This window comes from Lathamus discolor, chromosome 3 (genome assembly GCF_037157495.1).
Source record: "Lathamus discolor isolate bLatDis1 chromosome 3, bLatDis1.hap1, whole genome shotgun sequence".
Lineage (NCBI taxonomy): Eukaryota > Metazoa > Chordata > Aves > Psittaciformes > Psittacidae > Lathamus > Lathamus discolor.
Window position 1 is genome coordinate 16,762,271 of NC_088886.1, and position 25,521 is coordinate 16,787,791.

Genomic DNA, 25,521 nt, shown 5'->3' on the forward strand with positions numbered 1-25,521 from the left:
ACCCGTTTGTCAGACCAACGTTTTATTAAAGGCTCAAGCCCGGCGAAGGGTGTCCAGGTTTACTGTCACGATCTCTAGAAGAGCTAGAGGAGAGCGGTCTCCTGAAGAGGACAGGACCTTGTCCTCGCTGCCTAAACCAGCCGTGCCGCAGGGCCACAGCCGGTCCGGGCTCACACCGACCCCCAGAAGCGAGAGGAGCGTGTGGAGCGGGGCCTCAGGCCGGGCAGGACTGCTGCTGGCAGGAACACGCTGTATGAGCAGAAACCGTGCTCACGGCGTCCTCGGATTTCTGGTCTAGCCTCTTCTGCTCTTCCAGGCTGAGAGCGGAGTCTGTGAACGAGAAAAGAGGAAAAAGAAGTCGGGGGGGGGGGGGGGGGGGGTTGGTTTGTCCATTGAGGTACTTGTGTATGGCCAACCTTCAAGCTTCTTGCAGTCGGTCACGGTGGCTGTGCTGTGCGCTAGTACCCGTTCGGCACTCACCTGCTGGCACGCAGTGGAAGCCCACGGAGACGGGAACAGTCCTGGTTGCTGAACAGCCTTCTACGCAGTGTAGAACGGGCTCCGTGGAGAAGCATTTTGCTGCCGCCTTCTCAAATGCAACAGACTTGTCAATTTTGACAAATCTGCGCTGCAGCTTGCAAGCTATAAAACATGAATTCTCTTAAAGCACATACGTAATGTATAGAAGTTTATATAAATTACTTTCTGGACTTAATCTGGAGAGTTAGCAACAGCTAGGACCAAGGGATGAACCAACTTGATAGTAATATGATTGAAGTGAGTCAATTTTCTGTCAGTGGCTTAGGCTGTGAGAAAATCAGGCATGTGGGGCACAGTCCCATAGGCAGAGGCTTGCCAAATAAGATTTAGGTAGAACACAGGTGTCTGAATCCGACAAGACACATGTGAAAACTTTGTCTGACTGACACTCAACTTTACCCAGACGGTGACAGCACTTAATTTTGGGGCAGTAGTGGCTCCTAGACACCTGTATATCCACTTCTGCACTGTGCCTAGCATCACACCTTCTTTGCCATGGCTGAGTAGCTTAGTCCTTAAGCTTCTGTGATCCAAGCTTTCCTGAACCAGTCCCTCCAAGGAGCTTGATCTAAGAATATAGAATGTATTCCAAAAAGGCCACCATGTGCCCAGAGGACTGGGTTCCACATAAAATGCTGTGGACCCTAATGTTATCAAAATGTTCATGTTGGTTTTATATAGGAACTGGATGGGAAGAACAATCATTTGTGAGCTGAAGGTTTCAGACTAAGTTCACCTTCAGACTAAGGAAATAAATCAGGTATTTCCCACCTCAAACGCCCTGGAGTTTGATAGCCGGGGCCAGATTTTTGTATTTTTTATTTTTCTGAGAAACTGAAAGTCTGGAAATAGCAGAATGGAAATAAAGTATGAAACTCTTAAAGATGTCATAAAATGTCTTCAGTCAAACTGCCTGCTTTTCATACTAATTTATCATTTTAGGGAGTTCTAAGTTTCTAATTTTATCTGGAACACACAAACTTCAGGTAACTACATAGTGCATAAGAAGTTGATATAAAAATGCAACAACAGCAGAACTTGCAGTGAACTACCAAACTCGGGAAGAACAGATTTTTCTTTTTTAGTCTATGGCCATTAATTACAAAAATAGTAAAACATAAGATGATTGTGCTACAATTAATATAAATCATCTATTCATGTGTCTAATTAATTAGTCAAGGGCAATGACGTTAATATATGTTAGTACCTCCAGCACAGGGGTCTTCTGAGATGATCCAGGACTGACCAAAACTCACTGCATCTTTAGCTAAATATCCACTGGGCATTTGATACTCCCTTTCCTTCTCAGCATCATATTTTCCACAGATACCACATGTTTTTCCAGCCATCCAGAAAGCAACCTGAATCTTTGTGGAAATGAAGAGAAGCTGCACTTAATTGGTTTTCTTCTAAAAACAAACCTACTGAAATTAATAATATAAAAAATACCTCAAGTCTATGGCCATCATAATATATTTTATCTATGCCATAATCCGGAGCTGTTAGTGACAGGCCTTCCTTTTCACTGCTAATCAGCATGTTCGCATCTGCAATGAAAAGCAAAAAGGGATTTCTTTTAAAAGGAAATTACTGGTTTAGGGTCCAACCTGAACCACTTGTTGAATTCCTGGGAACTTAATGCATGTCTAATGTATCGTGAAAGAGATGGGGGAAATGAGAAGGACTGTACTGCCCCTACCATGAAGCCCTGTGACAAGGGTGGCCACAGCCAGGGGATGTCTAGATACTTGTTCTGTGGGTTTTGTGACCAGCACAATGTACTGTGTATGACCCTGCATGGTTTGGCTTGTGCAAAGATGCACAGGATTATTGTCTTCTTTGCTCACCTTTCTTGCCACCCCTTAGGAAAGCTAGCATGAAGGTATATTAAAATCATCTCATTTCTCAAATTAGGGCAGTCTTTGTCTTGAGATGTGTTTGCAAGATCATGTCCTCTCCTTCTTCAAAAGCTCAGAAAAGATGAAGTGAAATACAAAGATGGGTCTCTTACCAGAATTGGATGTGTATGGAACATCTGTTGGTGCTTGAACACCATTAATCTTCAGCTGGATGAGTCCATTGGAAACATACATGTCAATCTCACTTTAAGTAAAGGAAATGAATATAAACAAATGCTTCTCTTTTGCCCTACTCAGCTCACAATTTCTAGTCCTGATAGAATGAACACTGAAGGATGCTCATATCATTCTGGCGTGAATCACCTGCTACCTATCGGGAGGAAGATGGAGAAAGCCCAGGAAAGCATGCCAAGAATGCTCGCAGTACACCTTTACTCATCTCTGAGTGTCTGCTTGTGGCCATGGTTCAGGCAGGCTACAGGGACCCTTGCTGTGGAACAGTGTAATTGCTGTTACATTCGCATAAATTGAAGGTGCTTTACATTTCAAAGGAAGATTGGATTCCCTACGGCAGTTCTCTTGCAGCCTGAATAGTCTGTGCATTATAGTATTCAGAGCAGTGTTTGATCTAATGAAGAAATATGAAGCTCAGGCATATTGAAAGCACATCCATAGGGTTTTATGAAGCAATCGGGGGTGATACAGTGACAAGGAATGTCTTTAGCATGAAAGATAGTCTATGGAACAAGTATCCTTTCTTCCACAAAACAGGTGCAGAGAATACTAGTTTCTCTCTGTTTCTCCAACATTATGGCACAGTTAGACACACAATTTACAGAAATAAATAATTACTTGTAATGAAACCTTACAGATCAAAGCCTATTTGTGTGCTTTGAAGAACACTCACTACAGTGATTTTGGTATGCATAATCCCATGCGATTTAGAGTATCAGATTATAAAGAACCTATGATGGCAGAGATGATGGCTCCAAGATGAAACAAAGTGTGTCTTAAGTTAATTTCAAATAGATTAGAACATTATGCACCAGCTAAGGGATGACCTAAGAGAGTGCCTCTAATCTGGAATCAGTAATTTCCTTTTTAGGCATGTCCACTTCTCAACATCTCTGCTGACATGATCGTGGGTGCTAATTAGTTCTAATTATTAGTTTAGTGTAGGAGGCCAGACTAAATGGTTACAATAGTCCCTTTTGGATTTATAGTTTATATGTCTACATAATTAGAAAGAACTGAAATGAGATGGTTAAATGCTAGCAAATTAATGATGAATTTGGGGCAGTAAAAACTTCAGGTTACTGGTCAACCTCAGATACATTTTAGAAGCACTTTTGAAACGCGAAGTCTCAAATCCCAGTGGCACTCCTAGAAATCATTCCATTGACGTTAGTAATTTTTGCATGGGTTTTATGCTTGCACCAATCTGCTCTAACAATCTAGTCTTCACATTTATAGCATATTCAGCTTAGCATTTATTTGTCATTAAGTTTGCAATTACTTACTGGCTGGCAAGCCTGACATTTATTGCTGTAAGGTCAGCAGACTCTTTAAGTCTTTTCATCATCACCAGGAATTTCAGTTCTGGACTACAGTCCTGTGCCAAGACATGGTAGCAATTTGCAGGCATTGAATAGTTGAATTTAACACCATTGAAGGTTGTGATCACATTTTGGAAAACTGAACAACGAGCTGAAAAAAAACCACCAGTCAAAAGCAAGCCTTTTATAATTCATATAAGACAGTTATTCTATTTTAGAGTTGTAATTTAAATAATAATAATAAAAAAGACCCATTTTCTGGTTTTACCTATTCCCACATAAAAACAATTTGATTCTTTCAGAAGAAATACTGTATTTGCAGTAATGCAAAAGTAGAACTTTGCTAGCCCCAGACAGCCAAACAATCCACTCCTGATTCAAGCATTGTGTGAGATGAATTGTGCTCACAGCTGGTGCTGGTGCAACTATCTGTGGGCTTTTGGCTTTTGTAAGTTTGTTGTAGTCAAAAGAATTTCTCAAATGTTAACAATTCACATATCATTCTTCACTGAGAGGGTGAAGGTGGCCCTGGCACAGGTTGCCCAGAGAAGCTGTGGCTGCCCCATCCCTGGAAGTGTTCAAGGCCAGGTTGGATGGGGCTTGGAGCAACCTGCTATAGAACCCTCCCTGTGGCAGGGGGTTGGAACTGGATGAGCTTTAACGTCCTTTCCAACCCAAAACATTCTGTGATTCTATGACTAACACTAGAGGAAATTTACTAAAATGCTGCTACCTTTATTGAGTCCTAATAAGGGTTAGAAGTAGTTAGAAGATGGGGAGGAAAAAAAAGCCACACTAAACTTCTCCCTTTTTCACTGTAATGGTATTTTGCTGGAAATCCTACCATCTCTGATTGGAAATTATTTTACATCAATTTTGATTAATGTGGATTTAATTAATCAACAGTTTTGGTGTTTATCAAAGAAATATGCATAGGCATGACATTAGCCCACTGATTTAAAGCAAAATGTGACTCCTTATCCCAGGATTACATAAAGCTTTTCCCTAAAGTAAGTATAATGTGATTAGCTCTTAATACAGCATTAATGAAACAATAATCCCTTCAAAATCAAGTGCAGGAGGTGAAATTAATGTGTATACTATTGAAGCATCTGCACTATCAGCACTAATCAAGCAGAGCATCCCAAATCTGGGGTCACTTAGATGTCTCTCTCACAAATTTTGTAATGTTTATTCGTCACAGGCAATCTCTGCAGTGAAGATGAAATGGATGCATTTGGGAATGGATGCATTGGAATCACTGTTTGGCAGGCAACTGAATATTTAATCTTACTAGTACAATTTTCCTTTCCTTTACATCTTTGCAGTGTCACAGATTTTCATGCAGATTTGTTTATTTCTCTCTGAAGTCCAACTCATTTTTCAAGTGAATGTAAAATAATTTCAAGTTAAGTCAAAGGATAAATCATGTTTACAAAATCTGCAAAGTCAATCAATGCTTGTGCAGATAGTTAATTGCTGACCTTTAAGGTTTTCAGTGATTAAAAGTGTTGCTTGGATAAAGACATTCTGGTCAGGAGATGGTACTGTTGCAATCGGTATACCTGGACTTGGAGGGAATGGCAGGGGAAGCCTGATGGCTCTGTCATAGATTGTGAGCTGAAAATCAGTTAGAAAACAAACATCAATGTAAATGCAAAATATGGGGTAGAGATAAGAGCATTTTCCTATAATGGTCAAAGAGGACTGTACTGAGTGAGATCTAAATTAGAATCTAGATTTAGATGAGAGCTAAAATTAAATCAAATCCTCTGTGTACAGCATGAAGCAGCAGTTTGATACATCTGCAATCTATAGAATACTAACGCTATAAATTACGTTTGATATTCACTATTTTGTTGCTTTCTGTGGAGTTGTACATCACATTTGCTCACAGTCTGAACAGTTTTCTTACCTGAGATGCACACCGTCTCCTCTCCTATACATTGAGGGCTGCTATTTGGCCATTATGCTTCCCTACAGCCTGGTCTTAATATCTTTTCCAGGACGCAGGAAAACCTATCATCTTCCTGAAGAGTTGGGGAGGGGTGGTCTTTTTAATAAGTTATTGTTAACATGCTATCAATCGTGATGGTTGTTTCGTAACCTGTTTCTTATTTCATGTGTTTGCATGCTACCAGAGAAAGGGGAATATGTTGTAAGATGTTTTCACAATGGAACCAACTATGTGAATGTAATGTCCTTGTGGTGGCACATCTTTATAGCTGAATAAATTAAAAAAACCCAAACAAACAGTGAGTTAAAGAAACTGTTAACCTTTGATTTGATAAGAACTGAATGCCCCAGAAAAGAAGACAGCAGAAATATTTACCTCAGGTAGCTTGAGGATCACACTGCAGGTTCTGGGAGATGTCAGAGCCATAACCAAGGTTGCCTGGTGAGAGGGACCATACTGTTGCCTTTGGGAGTACCCAAGCACATATGCAGCTTCTGGAAGAAATGAGTAGAACCTGGAAAAGGAAATAAAGTGATTTAAATGATCCGTCTTTGAAAAAAAATTGGTTATTATTTGTTCAGACTAAAATACCCCATAAAGCAATGGTAACTTTAGCAAGGATCTTTTGCCTACTAAGATTGTCAATGAGTTGACAGAGGGATCTCTATAATTGGGTTCCTTTACGCACATGGACTCAAATAGAGAAATACAGAAAATATTCCTTTAAGAAAAGGCATAGTCTCAGAGCTGAAAAAAAGCTGAGTTCTGTGGCTTTGCTCCAGGATAGTCAGTTGGATGGTTTAATCCACTCTAATAAAGGCAGATAATAGCACTTCAGGTAATTCAATCTAATATAAAAAATTACCCCGTTTGGTAGACATTTGTTAGCAAAATCACCTGGATGTCTGTGATGGGAAAGCTTGTCTTGCATACATATTTAGATAACTGAGTTGTTGCGTTTGTCCGTATTGTGGCAGCAATATGAAAAAAGACCAGGCTTTGATACGGATCTGTGTATTATTGTGGGCAAACGCATGTATGAATACAATGAATGAATGAATACAATAGATACATGTATATGGATAGACAGAACTGAATCCAGCAGTTACCGCTTCCTTACACTACGTGTCACACAATATTTGCTATTTAAGTGTGCAGTAAACCTTATGGGAAGTATTTGTATCACCTTCAGAAGCTGAGATAAGGTGCCTACATTAGGAAATTACTCTTCCTGTACAGTCAGTAAGGGACTGACTCCTTCAGAGCCAAGGTTAGGCTTCTGCTTTGATCCTCCATTAATCAAGAAGCATCAGGAGACCAGTTTCCTAATTCAGGCATTTTAAGAGTCTACAATAGTTTAGGTGAACCCCATAATCCCCTTTGTTTCGTGTGGTTTTCTGCAAACAGAAATGCATATGCTTTGAAAGAATGAATACACAGAAAGAACAGACTTATTTTATAATATTATACTTATTAAGGGGAATTTTTCCAGATCTGAATCTGTGATTATCCAGAGCATTGACACAGGTAATTATTTCAAAAATTAAAGTAAAATCTCACCATCTTGCTGTTGTTCGGACTGTTGAAGGTACTTTAGGCCACTCCAGCTTCATCTGCATAGCTGGATAAGTAGCAAATTGTCCTGTTGCAATATGAGTAGCAATCCAGTAGTCCTGGCAATCTTTACCCCATTTAAGAAAACCCTAGTAGAGGGGAATATATATGTTCTAGTATAAAAGATAGGAAGATCATTCTATTTCATTTATATTTGAACTGATCGTTGTTTTAAACTTACCAATACTTTATGGGCATTTATTACTGAAGCATCAGCACAGACTTTCCATCTGTTTGATGATGTGATGCTTGAAATGAACATCTGTACCCTCCATCTCCTGCGTTGTGTGTCAGTGTATAGTACAAGCTGTAATCCCGTTGGCTGCTTGTTTCTGTGGATGGCACGAAGGACTGCAGCCAGTATTGGTGGCTTGCTGTCTCCCAAGAATTTAGGCTTAAGTCAATAGAGAGAAAGTAGAGACCAAAGACATAAACAAAGCATTAAAATTACTATATTAAAACCACAGACAAAAAAGTATTTATAAAGGAAAAGTTTCATTCAGAAAGTCACTTTATGTGAAGTATGGGACAGCATCATAGATCATCACTTGATCTATTCAGTTCGTATGTAGTTTTGCCAGAGTCTTTCAAGGGAGAGCTGTCATGACCCGTGTAAGTAAAGCAGTAGTGTTGGGAAGCATTCAGGAAAATAGTAATGTGGTGAAAAGATGGACAAGAGGGGTGAAATTCAAGTTACATGGAAATGGGACAGGGAGACAAAGGAGGAAAAAGTAGATCTGGTTGCTTTTATTCTGCAGGCTACTTGCACTGACAGCTGTGAGTGAGCTGCCAGTGCAGAAGGGGTGCCTCTGCAAAGTAATGTTTATTATTTTGTAGACCTGTAGGTCCCTGTCTGAAATGTGTGAAAATTTTGTTTGATGAAATCTGCTTCAGATTCCATCTGTTCTTACAATAGTTCTTAAAGAAGGACTAGGTACCATTAACTATGTGCCATGCAGTCATTCCTGAATAAACACCTGGATTGCTCTAAAGTTGGAGCCTTACTGCAAAATCAGGGTCTTTTCAAAAGCCTTGTATGGTCCTAGTAGCATGCACAGAAGTGCTTGGCAGTGAAAACATAAAAGAGTGGCAAAGCCAATTCCTCAATTCCTGAACTTTTACAGAGAGTTATGAAAAAAAAGAAAAAAAAAAAATACACCTGGAAACAGCTTCTGATCAAGCAGGTCAGCGCATCTGGTGTGTTCTTATTGTTATAGAGAATTGCTGGCTAACACAGATTTCAACATAAATGGCAATATTTTCCAGTTTTATTAGAAAACACAGCATGTATTGGGTGAATATTAAAAAAACATTCCATGGCTATCCAATGTGTTCATCTTTACAAAAAAGGAAACAATTTAATTGCTATATATTTTCTGAATGACTTCTTTGCCTCGGTCTTCACTGGCAAAGGCTCTGACTGCACCACCCAGGTCTTAGAAGGTAGATACAGGGACTGTGAGAATGAAGACCTCGGGCCCACTGTAGGAGAGGATCTGGTTCAAGACCATCTTAAAAATCTGAACGCACTCAAGTCCATGGGACCTGATGGAATCCATCCGCGGGTCCTGAGGGAGCTGGCGAATGAAGTTGCTAAGCCACTGGCCATCGTATTTGAAAAATCATGGCAGTCGGGTGAAGTTCCCGACGACTGGAAAAAGGGAAATATGGACCCCATTTTCAAGAAGGGGAAAATGGAAGACCTGGGGAATTACAGAGCAGTCAGTCTCACCTCTGTGCCTGGCAAAATCTTGGAGCAGATTCTCCTGGACAGCATGCTAAGGCACATGAATAACAACAAGGTGCTTGGTGACAGCCAGCATGGCTTCACTAAGGGGAAATCCTGCCTGACCAATTTGGTGGCCTTCTATGATGGGGCTACAGAATTGATGGACAGGGGTAAAGCAGTTGATGTCATCTACCTGGGCTTGTGCAAAGTGTTTGAAACTGTCCCACACGACATCCTTCTCTCTAAATTGGAGAGATATCAATTTGATGGATGGACCACTCAGTGGATAAAGAACTGGCTGGATGGCCACACACAAAGAGTTGTGGTCAATGGCTCGATGTCCGGCTGGAGACCGGTAACGAGTGGTGTCCCTCAGGGATCGGTGTTGGGACCGGTCTTGTTTAACATCTTCGTCGCTGACATGGACAGTGGGATTGAGTGTGCCCTCAGCAAGTTTGCCGATGACACCAAGCTGTGTGGTCCGGTTGATAGGCTGGAGGGAAGGAATGCCATCCAGGGGGACCTCAACACGCTTGTGAGGTGGGCTGATGCCAACCTTACGAAGTTCAACCATGACAAATGCAAGGTCCTACACCTGGGTCGGAGCAATCCCAGGCACGGCTATAGATTGGGCAAAGAGATTCAGAGCAGCCCTGCAGAGAAGGACTTGGGGGTGCTGGTCGATGAGAAAATGAACATGAGCCGGCTGCAGTGTGCGCTCGCAGCCCAGAAAGCCAACCGTATCCTGGGCTGCATCAAAAGGAGCGTGACCAGCAGGTCGAAGGAGGTGATCCTGCCCCTCTAACTCTGCTCTCCTGAGACCTCACCTGGAGTATTGTGTGCAGTTCTGGTGTCCTCAACATAAAAAGGACATGGAACTGCTGGAACATGTCCAGAGGAGGGCCACGAGGATGATCAGGGGACTGGAGCACCTCCTTTGAAGACAGGCTGAGAAAGTTGGGGCTGTTCAGCCTGGAGAAGAGAAGGCTGCGTGGAGACCTCATAGCAGCCTTCCAGTATCTGAAGGGGGCCTATAGGGATGCTGGGGAGGGTCTCTTCATCAGGGACTGTAGTGACAGGACAAGGGGTAACGGGTTAAAACTTAAACAGGGGAAGTTTAGATTGGATATAAGGAGGAAATTCTTTCCTGTTAGGGTGGTGAGGCACTGGAATTGGTTGCCCAGGGGAGTTGTGAGTGCTCCATCCCTGGAAGTGTTCAAGGCCAGGTTGGATGAAGCCTTGTGTGGGATGGTTTAGTGTGAGGTGTCCCTGCCCATGGCAGGGGGGTTGGAACTGGATGATCTTGAGGTCCTTTCCAACCCTAACTATTCTATGATTCTATGATTCTATGAATATGCTAAATCACCTTATTTTTCCTATTCTGTTATAAACATAGAATAACTGGAAATCCAAAGTAAACATTTTTGTTGCTGTTGTTTTTGTAGGCTAAGACACTCACCTGAGCTCTAAAGATGCTTTCGTCACTAGCTGAAGAAGAAGAGGAGCCCATGCTGTTGTTCAGGGCTTCCTTTCCTGGCTCCTGCAAAAACAGAGAATCGTCTTGAAGCAAGTTGCTTACCATTAGAAGTTGTTGCAGAATTAATTTCTTTTATTCTCAGAGAAGTAAGTTCTAATAGCAGCAAAGCTAGTGAGAGCAGTTGTGGGCCCTGCTCACAGTATAAACAGTGAATGTACCTGGTCATCTGCTGGTTTGAACCAAAACTGGTAAATAGGTAGACTTGCCTGTGAAAATAGAATGTAAGAACTATGTAAAAGAAGATGAAGAGCTAACTTTTGACAAATGTATTAAAAAGTCCAGTATTGAGTATAGGAGTTAAAAAAAAAAGCAAAACAAATTAATTTTTTTTTAATATTTTAAACTGAAACCTTCTGAAATGTGAAACATGTGAATTGAAATGCTGCAGAGAACCAGACAGCTTAAAAAGGGGGAAAAACTCTGGTAGGCGGTTACGGCATCCACCCTGCAGCAAGCAGCCACCCTCAGTAGTCTGGTCTGGTTTTCTTTCTTCGGTCCATGTCTATGGGCACAATTTCCTGACATATAAAACATTCACCACAAGAAATATAAAAAGGTCCGGCCTGTGTGAATTACCTGTTGGTTGGAATATTTACTGTCCCCACTGCAGTGCCTGTCTCTAGAGCTGCCTTCTGTGCTGCTGCTACAGCTTTTACTGCTAGCAGACCTGCCACTGCTGCTGCTGCTTTTCCTGCCACTGCTGCTGCTGCTGCTGCTCTTTCTGCTGTTGCCACGCTTCTTCCCAGATTGCCTTGTTTCATCTTTCTTGTGTTCATTTCCAGGCTCTTTACCATCAGCAGAGAAAGCAGTGAAAGAAGAGAATGAACTGGAGAGGAGCGGTGCACTGGGGTCTGCCCAGAGGTCTCTGTTTGCAGCCTCTTCAGTTCTGTGAACCCGTTTCCTGTGGCGCCGTGTTTTATTTGAGACCTCCAAAAACAGTTCAAAGCGTTACATATTTATAGCTTGTTCTGTAACATTTCTCTGGGTGTCAGACAAGCTGCTCACCACAGGCTTTCAAAGAAATACAATTTCCTGGCCCTGCACACTGCAGAAGGTGCACCAGAACTCGGCCAATCCCATTCCTCTAAGCTAAAATCCTTGCTTTCGCAGGCCATTCCTCCACACTGGAAACCCTTGGCTTCATTAATAGGAAAATATTTCCCCCTCCCATGCTCAGAACCTCTTACCTTGAACACATTTTCAATGCCTAGAATCTTCTTTAGTTTAGCCTGAATATCCTTGTACGGGGTTGTTTCATCCTCTTCCTTAGACCCTGAGCTTGCTACATCAATTATTTTGGAAGCTGCTTTGGATCCTGCCTGAATCTCCAGCTGAATTTTGTCGATATCAGCATCTGTGTGAACTAAATAAAGTAAAGATACTTACATCCCAGGGTTGTGCTGCTTGAGCAGCATTCGCAGAGATTGACAGAAAAGCCTGTTGTGGTGGCTGTACCTGGCTTCAAAATTATTTTGGCTTCAAATTCTCCAAGCAGTTTATGCAGATGGGTAGTTCTTAAGAAAGCAGAATTTTGTGACTTTAGGCTGAGACAAGCAGAACATCCCAAACTCTCAAATTTTCTACAGAGGGTGCGTGTGTAAAATCTTCCTCGTACACTGGGGTGATGTGCCTCTTCTGAGCCTTGCTGGTATCCTTTGGCTATCACATTAGGAATATTGCTTTGCTGCATTAAACAAAATACGGCAAATAAAGATATTTTCCACAAAAAAAAAAAAAAAGTCACGCTCCTAAAATATTTCCTCCTATTAATGAAGAGAATGATGACAATCCTGCTTAAGTAAGGAAGCAGTGCTTAAAATTAGAGATCCAAGCACTGGAAGCAGTGGGGTTCCTCCAGAGTGCTCTGTGGAAGAGGGCAGCTCTCCTGCCCAGCCTTTCCCAGGCAGTGTTTCACAAACACACTTCCCCAGGAGATTCTGAGGGCTCTTTGGAGGGGCTATCTCTCTGCATCAGTTTTGGGCTACTAGCCCTCCTGTTGCAAGTCAGCCTAGGCTTCCCATGCCAGCATCAGAAGCTGAAGAACACATAAGAGAATGGGTTTCTGCAACCCACTGCAGGGATTACCTCTAGATTTGGGAAGAAAAATGTATATTCTGCTCAAGAGCCATCTTTTCCCCATTGTTCTGGCTCAGAGAAAAAAGGATATTGTACAAAGGTTATGAATTTCACTCACCCTCCACATGACTGTAAAGAAATAGGAAGACATGTCAAAGAAACCCTACATGCATGATATGATGATAGTGAGCAGAATGTGAATGATCATGTCCTGAACCCTGGACTGAGACTTATGTTAGGCTTGGTATGGGATATGCCAGGCACCTGCTGAATCTCTGTTTCTGTGTTTGTGATCTGGTTAACCAGCTGCTATGTTGAGGGTGCCCAGCCCCTCTGAGGAGCTGTGTTTTCTCTACTTGTCTGCAATATAGATGGTGAGAGGCCTCCTTACCTTCCAGCTGCCAGGTCTTGGATACCTTTCTGGTGGCTGAAATGGCTGGTTGGAGATACTTGGTAGTTCTCCTTCGGGAAGAATCTGGGATTTCTTTTCAGAATCTTCTTCCATATTCCTTGAAATAGCATAAACTTCACTCCTGTGGAGATGATAAATGGCACACAAGTAACATCATCTGATTTTGCTTACCTGACTTTGCTGGTGCAAAAAAGACAATACTAAGCTTTCTGTGGCTGCCAAGGTGCAGGCAGACCCTAACAAGGAGCTGTATGTTCATGGTTTTATAATTCACAATCAGTAACACATAATAAGCAAAATGACACAAGCTGTGTACCTCACAGCTGCGAGCTCAACCTTCTGATGGCAGGGAAGGGTTTCAATCTTCAGATTATTCTCTTTCATATTGATCCTGGCATCAAATTTCATTGTAGTGTTGGCACTGAACTCTGCGTGAAATTCAAGACCACTCTGAAAGTGTTGTGTATTAATCCCCATCATTGCAATCATATGAAAATATGCCCTGAAAGAGTGGAAACAAAAACATGCATAATTACAGATTAAGATGCACATATTTTACTTTGAAATGCAAAACTGCATTTTCGTGTTGTTCTCTTTATTGTAAGAGCCACCACTGATGGATGAAGAGATGTACCATGACATGATAAGAAAAAGCTGAAGTGCCACTGGAGGAAGTGAAGGGATTTATCTGATGAACAAAGCTAGCAGACCCTCTTACCACTTTGTCACTGATATATGGCCTGCAGACAAGTTAATCCCAGAATCTTCTAGCTTCAAATCGTGCCTATTTTACTATTATTATAAATATTATTATTATCATTATCAGCACTGTTGTTTTTGCTTTTGCAGATGAAGAAATACTTCCGTTTTCCTCCAGAGTTCCCCCCAGCTTGTGCCAGGTGGTGATGCAATTCTATGTTGAACGTGTAAAAATCTGTTCATACATAAGCAAATGTATCTATCTTCACAGCTTAGTATCTTCAGTCACAGGACAGGTACAGATGTGAGCATTTTTAGCAGTGGCAGAACAGCACAGCATCCTGTGGGGTATAGTGCACACTGCTGCGTTTGCAGGGTTGTGAAGCATCAGGTGATTGTGCTGCTTTCTCACAACTTCACTGCTCTGGATTAGCACAGCCATCCCAAATCTGGGACAAGCAGGACCCACATATGACAACATATATAGATTACATATCTATTTCAAATATAAATGTAAACGTAAGTAAATAGAAATAAAACCATAAACATTAATACTAATGCTTTGTGTATATGTGAAATTGTATGCCATTTTTACTTTGGCTTGATGTCAGCATGAATATCCATGTTGGTTTCCAACAGCTGTGAAGGTCTGAAGTCGTCAGATAATTGTGGTGATATATGTATATCCACTGCAAAAGACAGACAGGAATTATATGAACAGAGAAAGAGTAAATGGTGGAGATGCAATGTTTTCAATAAGCATAATAAGCATAGTAGTTAACACGAGAGCAGTGCTTTTACATTTTGAAATACTTTACCTGATAATTTAAAGATTGCTACTCCGAACCAGAGTTATACAAATATGTCCCAGGTGAAATATGCTAATTACTTGTCAAACCCTTTGGAGGTAGCTAAACACTGATGTTTCCACATTACAAGAGTATTTTTCAAGATTATAGAGGGATTCAATTTCAGCAGAGGGATTGGACCCACAATTATTGTGGGGAGACTGCTCAGTTGGGTGTCCCAAGCTCACCATCGGCCACAGCCTGGGCCAGCGTGACACCATACAGACTGAGCTCCAGTGGGACGCCGACCACCGTGGGGACAATGTGCCGCAGCTCGCCTACCATCACCGGCAGGGTCCATCGGGCTGAAATGCCTCGCTGGACCTCTTCCACCACTTTTTTCACCACCACCTGCCAGTTTGATGATCCAGTTAGACTCTGAAAACAGAGAAATGGATTGGGTTAGAAAGTAAGAAGAGACAGGGAAGGGAAATTATTGAGCATTGCAGACAGAAGAGACAACAGCCTTGTCAGTACCGTCATGGTCTGCTCAATGGCATTTTTATCGATGTCAATGAACGCGATCTCTTGACCCAGTATTTTGATGTAAGCAGACACCAGAGGGTTCTCGGGAGGCAGTTCTTTCCATCCCAGAAGCTGTGGTGTTAAGGAGAGATGGGGAGAAAGGGAAGAAGCAGATGATGTCATTTAAAATACAGTAATGTATTAGAGTGAAGAGTAAATCCCATCTGAAGGATGCTAACCATGGTTCCTTTGCCAAAAAACTATTAGACAACTACAGGTCTGACCCAATGTGGCCTTTCTTAGGTTGCAGATCTGACATCAGTGGGAGTTTCCCTGTGTAAGGTTAAGGTAAGGACTTGGTAGTTTCTGCTGCTGTAAGTAGTGGGTGACACCCAAGAACTCGTGAACAAAAATCTTGTTCAATAGTAATTTTAAAGAGGAAGAGCAAGCACTAACTGGGTTTTAACATATGTTTTAAACTAGATGAATTTTGGCTACCAGCACCGTCCATCTTTTGTACTGCAGGTTAAGGGCTGACATATGTTGAGTGAGACGATGGCATCTCTTGACAGCCTAAGTACAGTGTAAGTGTATTTTTCCATGACCAAACAGAATGATGGACTCCTTTCTCACTGAAACATCAAAGGGATGGCTTGGTGTGTGGGGTGTGATGCAACTCGGGTGCTGGCGGGAATTCTGTGTTGCAAACAGGTCAGAAGGGAGCGCAGAGACGTACTGTTTTACCAAGTTCCTTCAGGGTCTTGTGTGTATCATACTCAGCAAAGGGAATATTCTGATTGCTGATAAACTTGGTTAGGCTTTGTGACTGGAGAGCCACCTGTAGGAAACAGAGTCAGGTGTCACAGACCAAGTACAAGAGAGTGGAGGAAAACCTTTGTGCCTAGTATTACACTCACTGAGGCTGCTCTAAATACATACTTCATGAAGCCTTTGCACGTATAAGGCTGTGTCTACCTGGCAGATGACTGCAGGCTATGCCTGCAGGTGCTCTGGATTTGCTGAACCAGCTTTTGAGTTAATCAGCAGGGATAATTTTAGGGCAGCACAAGAGCTCAAGGCTGCAAAGCTTGCTCAAGAAGCTGTATAAAAACCTGCCTGCTCTCACACGGAGCTTCGTGCCTCCCTGGTTGCACTTCTGGCTGAAATTTAATTTCAGATGCTATTTCCCTATACTTACGCAAAATACCCCAGATGCCACGTGACTGTAGGTTGGCAGATGAGTGTTCTGCTGTGTAAGCTGTCCTCTGCTCTCTTAGGTTTCATGCCTATACTGAATGTGTTCATTGATGAATGCATGTGTCAAGAAACCCAAATAAAAGAAACTTAAGTAAAATCATAATCATTATCTAAATATTCTTTCACATCCGCCCTCACAGCCAGAGGTGGAATTAAATGCTACATCACAGTCCAAGTGGCTCAACAAGTAATACTATCTGTGGCTGGCTTGCATCTAGCTGGCTGTTTTAATGTAATACTTACCTCAATAATATCCGTTGCAGTATTTGCATAATATCCTCTTACTTTTGTGATTATATCAGATGGAAATATGCTGTTGGGACTGTTCATGAGGTAGACCCTCCAAATGGCACCAGCCTGATATTTAGCTATGACAGGAATAAAAAGCAGCAGAGATTTTGGTTAGGGTTTCTGAAGTGTCTGGTGCACATAAGCCACCTCAGGTACATGCCGTAGTAGATCACAAGGAGTACTTCAAGAATTCAGTCCTCCAGGTCCTGTAGGTTGCAACCTCAAAAGGAGAACTTTGTTCTAGGCCAGAGTCAATTCAATCACAGTGACTGAACAAGGGAGCCTAAATCCATGTGCAGGCACCCCTTTCTGCAGCAGACACCCAGAGAGTAGTAGAACACCCTATGGGGATTTTTTATGTTAGGAGGCTCTTGTGCTTTTTATATCCAAAGAGTACACTAAGCTCACAGGCTGTGATTAGATTTTAGGTAAAAATCATGGAACACAGTAAGAGGCATTTGGCTATGTTAGCAAAAGCAGTGAACAAGGCACCTGGTACTCACGGGAATAATCACCAACATGAATGACCTTGCTGTAGCGATAGCTCAGCCTGTCAAGTCTGGGACTCAGTAGTTTGATGGCAATGTTGCAAGAAGCAGATCTGAGTAATGAAAGAGTTAAGATCATATGAAGTTAGTCGACTGGGAACAAATTCTTAGAAAACCGCAAGAAAAGAATCACCATTTGCTACTAAAAAGTCCATTTCTTCCTCTACTTACAGATTATAGAGCTGTGGGATCCTTCCTGCTGCCAAAGCCTTCATGTGCGAATATGTGAAACTGGCTACTTGTAAACTGGGCTCCGTCAGCAGTGAGCTGGCCATGGCTGTTACAGTTGGAAGAGCAGGCTTAGTTTCAAAGAGTACAATACAAGCCACCATTCGGACATTAGGAGCAAGTGTGTTGTCCATAAAGACCTGGAGAGTGATCTCCCTTACCTAGAGGAGGAAAATACAGCCTGTGAGTACCTTATAACTTCTCATTGATGAGTGGTTCCTAAACTGTGCATGTGTGACCTGCAGTGAGTGGAGAACTAAATCCTAGAGGTTAGAGCATGGGACATATCACAGAAAATGAAGATATTGCTGGGTGCACAGTGAACAGGGCTGGAAGAAACAACAATTGGTTGTGGGCCTGGTGTTACAGCTACTAAAGCAACCTCTTTCCCAGAATATCAGTGAGGATGACAGGAAACTGCAGTGTGGGCAGCTGAGAAATCTGTCCAGAGTTGCTAACATAACCTGATGACTTTGTTATTCCTGAATCACTAAGTCAATACAGATCACACCCTATAAGATATTCGTTTAAGTGATAATTTTAGTTACTTTTGCAGGAGCTTTTCTGGCAATTTTCCTCAAGGCCAATACAGCATCAGCATGAATTCTGTTTGGTAATGAAGCTGCAGCCTGGGAAAATGTTGGCAAAAACTTCAGGATGCGCTTGATACTGGCCGTCTCTCCTGCATTGCCGATGGCTTTCAGGGCCAATGCCATGTCTTTAGCATCACCTTTGCTGATGGCTTCTGTAGCAAGGTCGTGGAGTGGCTGCAAACAGAGCAGACTGTGTTAATCTTTCTGGTAACGACCTTGTAATAACGCATATTATTGTAATATGGCAATATATGCATTGCCATAGCAATCGAAACTACTACAACTGATACAAAGCCCAGAATAACTTTTTCTCCCAGTAAAAATCTCATTATCATCATTGTCAGGATGCCAAATGCAGAACATACAAGCAAACCTGGTTTTCTCCTTACACACTGTTGTAATTGACTTTAAATTTTGCCTGAGCCTGAGCACAGGAGACAATCCTAGGTGGATGCCTGCACCAAAGAGTGTTCCCAGCTCAAGAGCAGCCCTGAGCTGCTGCTGGGTTCAGTGGTTCCCTGGGGCACCTCCATGGGCCCTGCCAGACTGCAGCTCCCAGGGTCTACGCAGCTGCAGGATTACACTTGTGTATTTTTCACTTCCTATAGTGATAGCAAGTTTACTTAAACAGCTTTGCTGTTCTGAGCAGACGAATTACCCTTCTGGTGGCTTGGCTTTGTTTCACTCTTTCAGGAGACTTCAACACATCAAACACCAACAGGCCATCTCAGTGCTGTGGTCCTACTGAGTAGGGAGCCAGAGCACCATAGTCAGAGGACAACATCCTGAATATTTCTGACAGTGATATGCAGTTATGTAGCAGGGCCTCTTTGGAAGCCCTAACCTATGACATAGCTAGAGCTTTGCTTATATTCACACTGCCTTTTTAATGGATTTTTTAAGTACGCTCCGCCTAATATGAAAGTAGAGGGAAGAATCATAACTATTTTGCTTAATTCCTGAATTTGTCATACCTAAACTCAGTTTCAGGTAGTCTGTAATATCCATTGTCCCCACAGGCTTCTAGCACTTACATTTGAAATTCTGAACTGTTAAGACCAGATCTTTCAAAGGCACCAACTTGGGGTTTCATTTTGTCTTTGCGATTTTGCAGGCAATCACAGCTAAGAGTGAGGCAAGTTACCTCACTGTTATCAGCAAGTTTCCTAATTGCCAGCATAGTGAGAGCTAAATTAGAGCTGTTTTAACAATTTCTTCACCCCTCGTGAATAAGAAAGGAGAGTCACCTACCTGAAGAAGTTCATCTGGACAAACTGATGTTTGAGCACAGTATTTATTTACCATGCTGCCGTATCCCAGGTAAACAATTATTCGATGCATTGGTAATTTCCGGATTTGGGGACAGGTCAGAAAAGTCTGCAGGAGAAAGAAGCAGTAGTCTTTAATAACTCTTGTAATTAGAGTGGTATTTAGTGAAAATTGCATTTGAGAAATTGTGGTTTAAGCCCAGCTGGTAACTCAGAACTATGCCATCAAAATGACTGGAGAATAGATAGAAATTCTTCGGATTTTTCCTAAACAATTTCAGAAGTGAAATCAAACTTTAGTCATTTAGGTACAATAAAAGTAAATGGACTCACTCCAGTTATACTGTATGTATTCAGATTTTGGTTACGTGACGTGAGTTTCTTGACTGTGAGGGTGGTGAGACACTGGCACAGGTTGCCCAAAGAGCTGGTAAATGCTTCATCCCTGGCAGTGTTCAAGGCCAGGCTGGACAGGGCCTTGGGCAACATGGTCTAGTGTGAGGCATCCCTGCCCATGGCAGGGGATTGGAGCTGGATGATCCCAAGGTCTTTTCCAGCCTTAACCATTCTCTGATTCTATGAGTTTGTCTATTAAATATATATAAATATTTCTCAATAGCAACTTCTTTAGGATTTTAGAGTCTTAATGTCAAATATCAAAACCATTACAAATTTTGGCAACAAGTGTATGGAAACGTTTTCTACAGCATTTCCCGTTTTTGTTACTACCTTGCATTTTACAAATTGAGAAGGAAATATGTTGCATCTTTCACTTATAATCCTGTGAATTCACCTTTAAAAAGGAGTAAGAGGGAAATAGGAAGAATGATGTGTACTCACTGAGGCAATTTCTAAGGTTTGCTTGTTGATTGAAACAAAATGGAAGGCAAGAGGGAGTGTAACAGCTATTTCCCAGATGTTCAGCTTCTCATCATGAATTTTTTGCTTCAGGAATCTGAATGTGTCAGTAGCTCCAGCAGCACAGGTGGCACTCAGGAACCAGTGCCTGCCACAGGGAGAAGGATTCATTACCTCCATTGTCCAGTGTGCCTATGATTGGAAATCCTGGCTGAAGGCAATACAGTTACCTGTAGGAAGGGTTGCTGCCAAACAGCATCCACAAAGACTCAATTTGATCAAAGGTCACTTTACGAAAAAGCTGGATCATTTGTAAGAATTTGGCTGAAGCTTCTGTAGTGGCTCCTTCCTCATTATTCTGAACTAATTGTCGCAGTGTTTCTGTTAACTATGGGAAAAACAGACAGTTGGAAGGTTCCATGTCTAAAATAATGATGTGCTGACCTGTTAGCCTTAGAAATAATGAAAGAGTATGAAAAGTAAGCCTCTAATACCTGTAAATCTGGATTTTTAATCCTTATTAAAGGAATTGGCATCTGGAGTAGCTCTTCTGAGAAATGATAACGAAGACTCCCCTGGTTTTGCAGCTGAACTTTGGGTGCACTGAGAGGAGTCCTTTTAATGCTGACCAAAGACAGTTCTTGTCTTCAAGGGAAAGAAGGATATTCATCAGTAGCCTTTAACCACATTGTGTGCATGGAGGGCATGTACAGCAGTTGTAGCAGACTGAGGGGCGCACAGCAGGACCATTGCATTGACTACAAATGGATTGTGGACTTCTCTGTTTATGCATTGCTCAGGATTATCAGTAATAGAACTGGTGAGAGCTTTCGTTAGAGTTTGTCAGGGTCTCTGGGAGATTGGGTAAACGTTTCAGGTGGCCCAGCAAACCCCCCAGACAGCAGGGCATGGGACCTGGCTCAGCATTCCAGGGGATGTGGTGCCCTGGCTTTTTGCAGCCTACAGGCCAGTTGCTTCTTGTTAACTTGCAGATCAACAGCAAATATGTTTTAGGGATCTCCTGGTTCTGATAATCACAGCTAACATAAAGACATGTACAGTGCTTACCTTGCCTCCATAGCTGTTGCCCCATTGCGCTCATTGAAGGGAGAGATCTGGTACACCTGCTGAGACGCAGCAGACGTCAACGATGTCCCACTGTCATCATACTTCATCATGTAGGTGAACATCACTGTGCCCTTCATGTTTCTGATTTTCTAGAAGTGCAAAGAGACCCACTCAGAAATACAAACAGGCAGTAGTTAACTATCACTGAGTTAACTACTCACACATCACAGATGAGTCAAACTCCCTACTAGCATGCACCATGATGCATGAGTGTTTAGCAGTGGCTTATGCCCAAGCATGGCAGCAGAGCTGTGCACTGCTCATACCAGGGGGCAGGTGGGGCAGGGGCGGATGTAGGACATTCCTATGTTCTTCACTGCTTTCTCCTGGCAGTCTGTCAGGTCCTTGCTTTTGTAAATGATGGCACGGTTATTCTTGCTGTCATCCTGGATAATGTATCTGGTTCGGCAAATGCCTTCGATCCCAGCCTGTGAGTATTGATTAAACACAATGAACTTTCCACTTGCAACAGCAGTAAATAGGTTAAAGAAAATTGCCTGGGAGGTGTATGTACAGCCAAGTTACTATTTAACAGTAAAATGAGAATTAAAGTAAAATTAGAATGGAAAAAAACAAACCTCCTGTAGTTCATACACATTTTGTGACTTTTTGATGGTTATCTGCACCATGTTCAGAATCCCTCTCACTAGGTTAGTGCACAGGATGGGACAGTCCTCAGGAGCAAAAATACTCCCAACCCTTCCTTGAGTGTATTCAAACTTGAAGGCTTGGCTGAAGCATGCAGCAAGGGTCTCTGAGAGCCTTGAAGATGGGGTGAAGGAGTCTGTGGGCCAGAAGCCGTTGTATTCCTCCAGCTTCGGTGACTGAATCTGTAAACAAAATTAAGAAAACATTTGTCCTGTTCACCATCAGTTCGAAACAGTGCAATAGGGAAACTGGACATTTCCAGTCCATAGCCAGGCACAAGCCACTTGCCCAGTACCACAGGAAATGTTTTTCTCAGACTCCTGTGCTGGGCCTAGGAAGTTTCCTTGAAAACACAGTTTCCATGAAGGATCTCTGCCAGAAAAATAGGATTATGCAAACAGCATTTAGCGCTTCAGCAAGTCTGGTGAAGCTTGCTGGGTGAGTGAACCACCAGCTGCCAGCAGTCTGTACGGAAAGGATACTCACCCATTTTCCCCACATGTCCAGTGAGGTCTCCCTTCAGTCTGCAAGGCAGCCGAGCCAGTGCTCAAGCTGCTTATTTAAACATGTGGGAACTATTTTGGTTGCTGCTTTAGGTCTAGCATGTCCCAGAGCTCCAGAGCTGTGGCACAGCGGATGAAGAAACAGAGTTGACTGCAGATCTCGCATGGGAGATGGGCCAGCGGGAGCTGAGTCTCTTTCCTTGGATGCAGCTGTCATCATTTTAAGCTTACCAAGCTGTGAAAGCTTGCACACAAGTCCTTGACTGCTACCTAGTGGGAAGCACATGACTGCATGCACATACATATCTAGGCACATACATACCTAGTCACATACATACCTAGTCACATACACACACGTCATCCACTCTTGTACATAAAAGTACATGTTCCTAAATAGAGGGAAATGGTGTAGGTTTAGTGCTCTGATTTATTCTAGGCCTTTATAGTCAGTGCTGCAAGGGTGGCTTGCCTCTTGACACCTTTCTCAAATTAAAGCCTACCCAAGACTATTGTCTGCAATTGCTAAAGTTATAGCAACTCTAGCAAGGTACATGGAGCGTGCAATTGCAGCAGTGTGTAAAGTTTGATATCAGGTATTCCTTCAAGCTGTTTCAGTAATATATGCAAGGAGTACAGATTGAGTAAACTCCAAGGATGAACGCTAAGGGCACCTCTTACAGCTTTCTCCCCACGTGGTGTCTTCTGGATCCCTTTTTCTGTTGCCAGTATTTTAAACCACTTGGTTTAATCTTTTCGATGAGTAAAAGTGCTTCCAGATCTGATATCATTATGCCAGACACAAGCATTACCATTACAATTCTTCATGTTTGAATTAATGCCTATGTGAAGAATATCAAAAGGAAGATGATGGAGACAGGTGGATCTTCCTCATGTGATATCTGAATTCCAGCACTGATCTTTTCTCAGGCTATAGACCAGGTTGAAAAACATGGATATTTCAAGCATGAATTCTCGTTTTCATACTCAAGCTTCATAATGCCTTAATGAAACAATATTAATATATATGTTGTATATTAAGGACATTTCTTCAAAGCAGCTGCCTGCTGTAGTTCCATATAGAGATGAACCTAAGGCAGCTTTTGTCAAGGAGAAGTGCTGATGGCCGCAGCTCTGGCTCCCCCCCCCCCAGAAGTGGGGGCTATGAGGAAGCCTGTGGTACTGTCTGTAGGTCACTACCAGTAACCAAAAGCAGTTTGGCTGCACCTGTAGACACTTCAGTGATGCCCTCAGCTCTCCCCCAGCATGACTCGGGGGTATAGGTACAAAGCTCAGTGCCAATGCCCACACCTCTCCTCGTGCTGGGGATATCATAACTGCCTGGGCAAAGCTGCTTGGCCTGACATTTGGCTTATGGGGTCATCTTGGCACTGGGCAGGGCCCTAAGCTTTCATGTGAGCTCTGCATCCTTTGTTGTTTATTTTACCAGCCCGGAGGTAAGAACCACCACCTGATGCAGGCGGGCGGGTGGGTTCCCTCATCCATGGTGGTTTACCTGGAGAAGGTGGTCGCTGTGAGACACATGGCTGATCTCCACCTTGCAGGTCAGCTTCACTCCAGCCATTGCCATGCCTCTGTTGGGCAGCCCGTGCAGGATGAAGCTCTCATAGCTATACAGGTAAGTCTTGCCAGCATGAAAAATGGGCTCTATTTGAAAACAAAAGATATAACAGAAACTTCTCCTTTGCTATGGCTGTTGTGATGTAAGTTGCAAGAATCCCAGCAAAGAAGGGTGAGGCTGCTACCACCAAAAAATAGATGAGAGCAGTGGGCAAGGCATGGCTGCAGGGGAGGGCAGAGTGGGAGCTGCTCACTGGCGGTGGGAGTGCACTTACCAAGGTCCTGCTTCTGGGCCCCTGTGTGGGAGGAAAGAGAAGGATGCATGAGAAAAAAAAACCCATCTCTGTGGATCCTTTAACTTATGATTCATTTACTCAGTATGCTAATGGTTGGCAAACAACCAGTAACAGGCTCCCAAGGTGCACCCCACACCCCAGGGACACAAAGCCCATGGCAGCCCCACTCACTAGCTGCTCCTTGCTTGGCTTTTCCCCTGCTGTTGATCTTAGGCACAGAAATCTAACAGGTTGCAGCAAAGTCATAAAAGGGCCTCAGCAAATTCAGCTGCAGATATCTCTAAAAGGCCCAGAGGAGATGCAGTTTGCTCAGGATTGCAGTCGCCATCATCAGTGCTGGGAAAGCTTCAACTTACCCACGAGGGTGAGCACCAGGGCCAGGATGAGTCCCTTCATGCTAAAAGCAACTGAAGACTGCAGAAGAAAATGTGTGGCTTTTATAGAAGAATTATTAACAGGCACAGTGAATTTTGTTGAGTTATCAACTTTTTATCAACCACTCAAGCCCTTTGAGGGAGAGGGGGTCGGGGAGAAGGTGCCAGCTGCTTTCCCTGAGCCAAAACCATCACAGACACTTTTGTTCTTACTTCACCAACTGAATGCACTGAAAGTAACTTTAGAAACAAGTGTTTGAAAGTATTAAGGTACGGTTAAAGTCAAAATATTTATCATGCAAGAAAAGCTACTGATTGTCCTTATTCACTGGAAGCAGCCAGTGCTATTGCAGTCTGTGCTGACTTTGCCCAGGTTACCCTGACCTGACCATAAGGCACACAGCTTATCTAACTGATATCCCCTGCAGGATTGTGCAAAATGCCCAGGCAGCCCTCTTGTGACACCGGGCCATGCCCGCTGCTGCGAGCAGGACAGGCTGTCACCACAGTGCTGCTCTCGGGGGACAGTGGCCTCACCCTGCGACACAAACCTCCCGTCATTGTCACAAGGCCATGGCTAAACACCACTGAAGCTCGTGCTTCCTTCACCTGCCTTCTCTTACAGGGCTAAGGCATCAGCCCCTTTCACTGTTGGGATT

The 25,521-nt window shown here is 42.8% G+C and overlaps 1 protein-coding gene across 3 annotated transcripts; it reads right to left on the reverse strand.

Annotated features, from left to right (window-relative positions):
- Positions 1–5: 5 nt before the first annotated feature.
- LOC136011627 (vitellogenin-2-like) lies at positions 6–25,116 on the reverse strand. 3 transcript variants are annotated; one of them, XM_065673729.1, is made up of 35 exons: positions 24,845–25,116; positions 24,468–24,488; positions 24,128–24,279; positions 22,042–22,293; positions 21,730–21,891; positions 21,404–21,552; positions 20,830–20,980; positions 20,566–20,723; positions 20,318–20,483; positions 19,461–19,586; positions 18,165–18,383; positions 17,560–17,777; positions 17,344–17,441; positions 16,793–16,917; positions 16,029–16,130; positions 15,305–15,424; positions 15,016–15,205; positions 14,575–14,668; positions 13,597–13,782; positions 13,260–13,401; positions 12,248–12,476; positions 11,980–12,155; positions 11,369–11,719; positions 10,951–10,998; positions 10,715–10,795; positions 7,708–7,920; positions 7,473–7,615; positions 6,288–6,426; positions 5,521–5,575; positions 3,920–4,106; positions 2,552–2,643; positions 1,990–2,087; positions 1,748–1,907; positions 481–642; positions 6–330 (listed from the first exon to the last, which is right to left on the reverse strand). In XM_065673729.1, the coding sequence occupies exons 1-35, from the start codon at positions 24,882–24,884 to the stop codon at positions 215–217; spliced, it is 5,121 nt and encodes a 1,706-aa protein (XP_065529801.1). In that variant the 5' UTR covers positions 24,885–25,116; the 3' UTR covers positions 6–214. The 3 variants fall into 3 exon arrangements, with proteins under 3 accessions (XP_065529801.1, XP_065529800.1, XP_065529799.1); XM_065673728.1 differs by having other exon boundaries at positions 5,440–5,575; positions 11,980–12,146; positions 24,845–25,115; XM_065673727.1 differs by having other exon boundaries at positions 5,440–5,575; positions 24,845–25,115.
- Positions 25,117–25,521: the final 405 nt, after the last annotated feature.

Coding starts and splice junctions, on each gene's coding strand:
- LOC136011627 (XM_065673727.1), bottom strand. CDS start 24,884: ATGAAGGGACTCATCCTGGCCCTGGTGCTCACCCTCGTGG. Junction 21,892..22,041: donor ATGTGTATGAACTACAGGAG/GTTTGTTTTTTT, acceptor CAATACTCACAG/GCTGGGATCGAAGGCATTTG. Junction 10,796..10,950: donor TCAAACCAGCAGATGACCAG/GTACATTCACTG, acceptor CTGTTTTTGCAG/GAGCCAGGAAAGGAAGCCCT.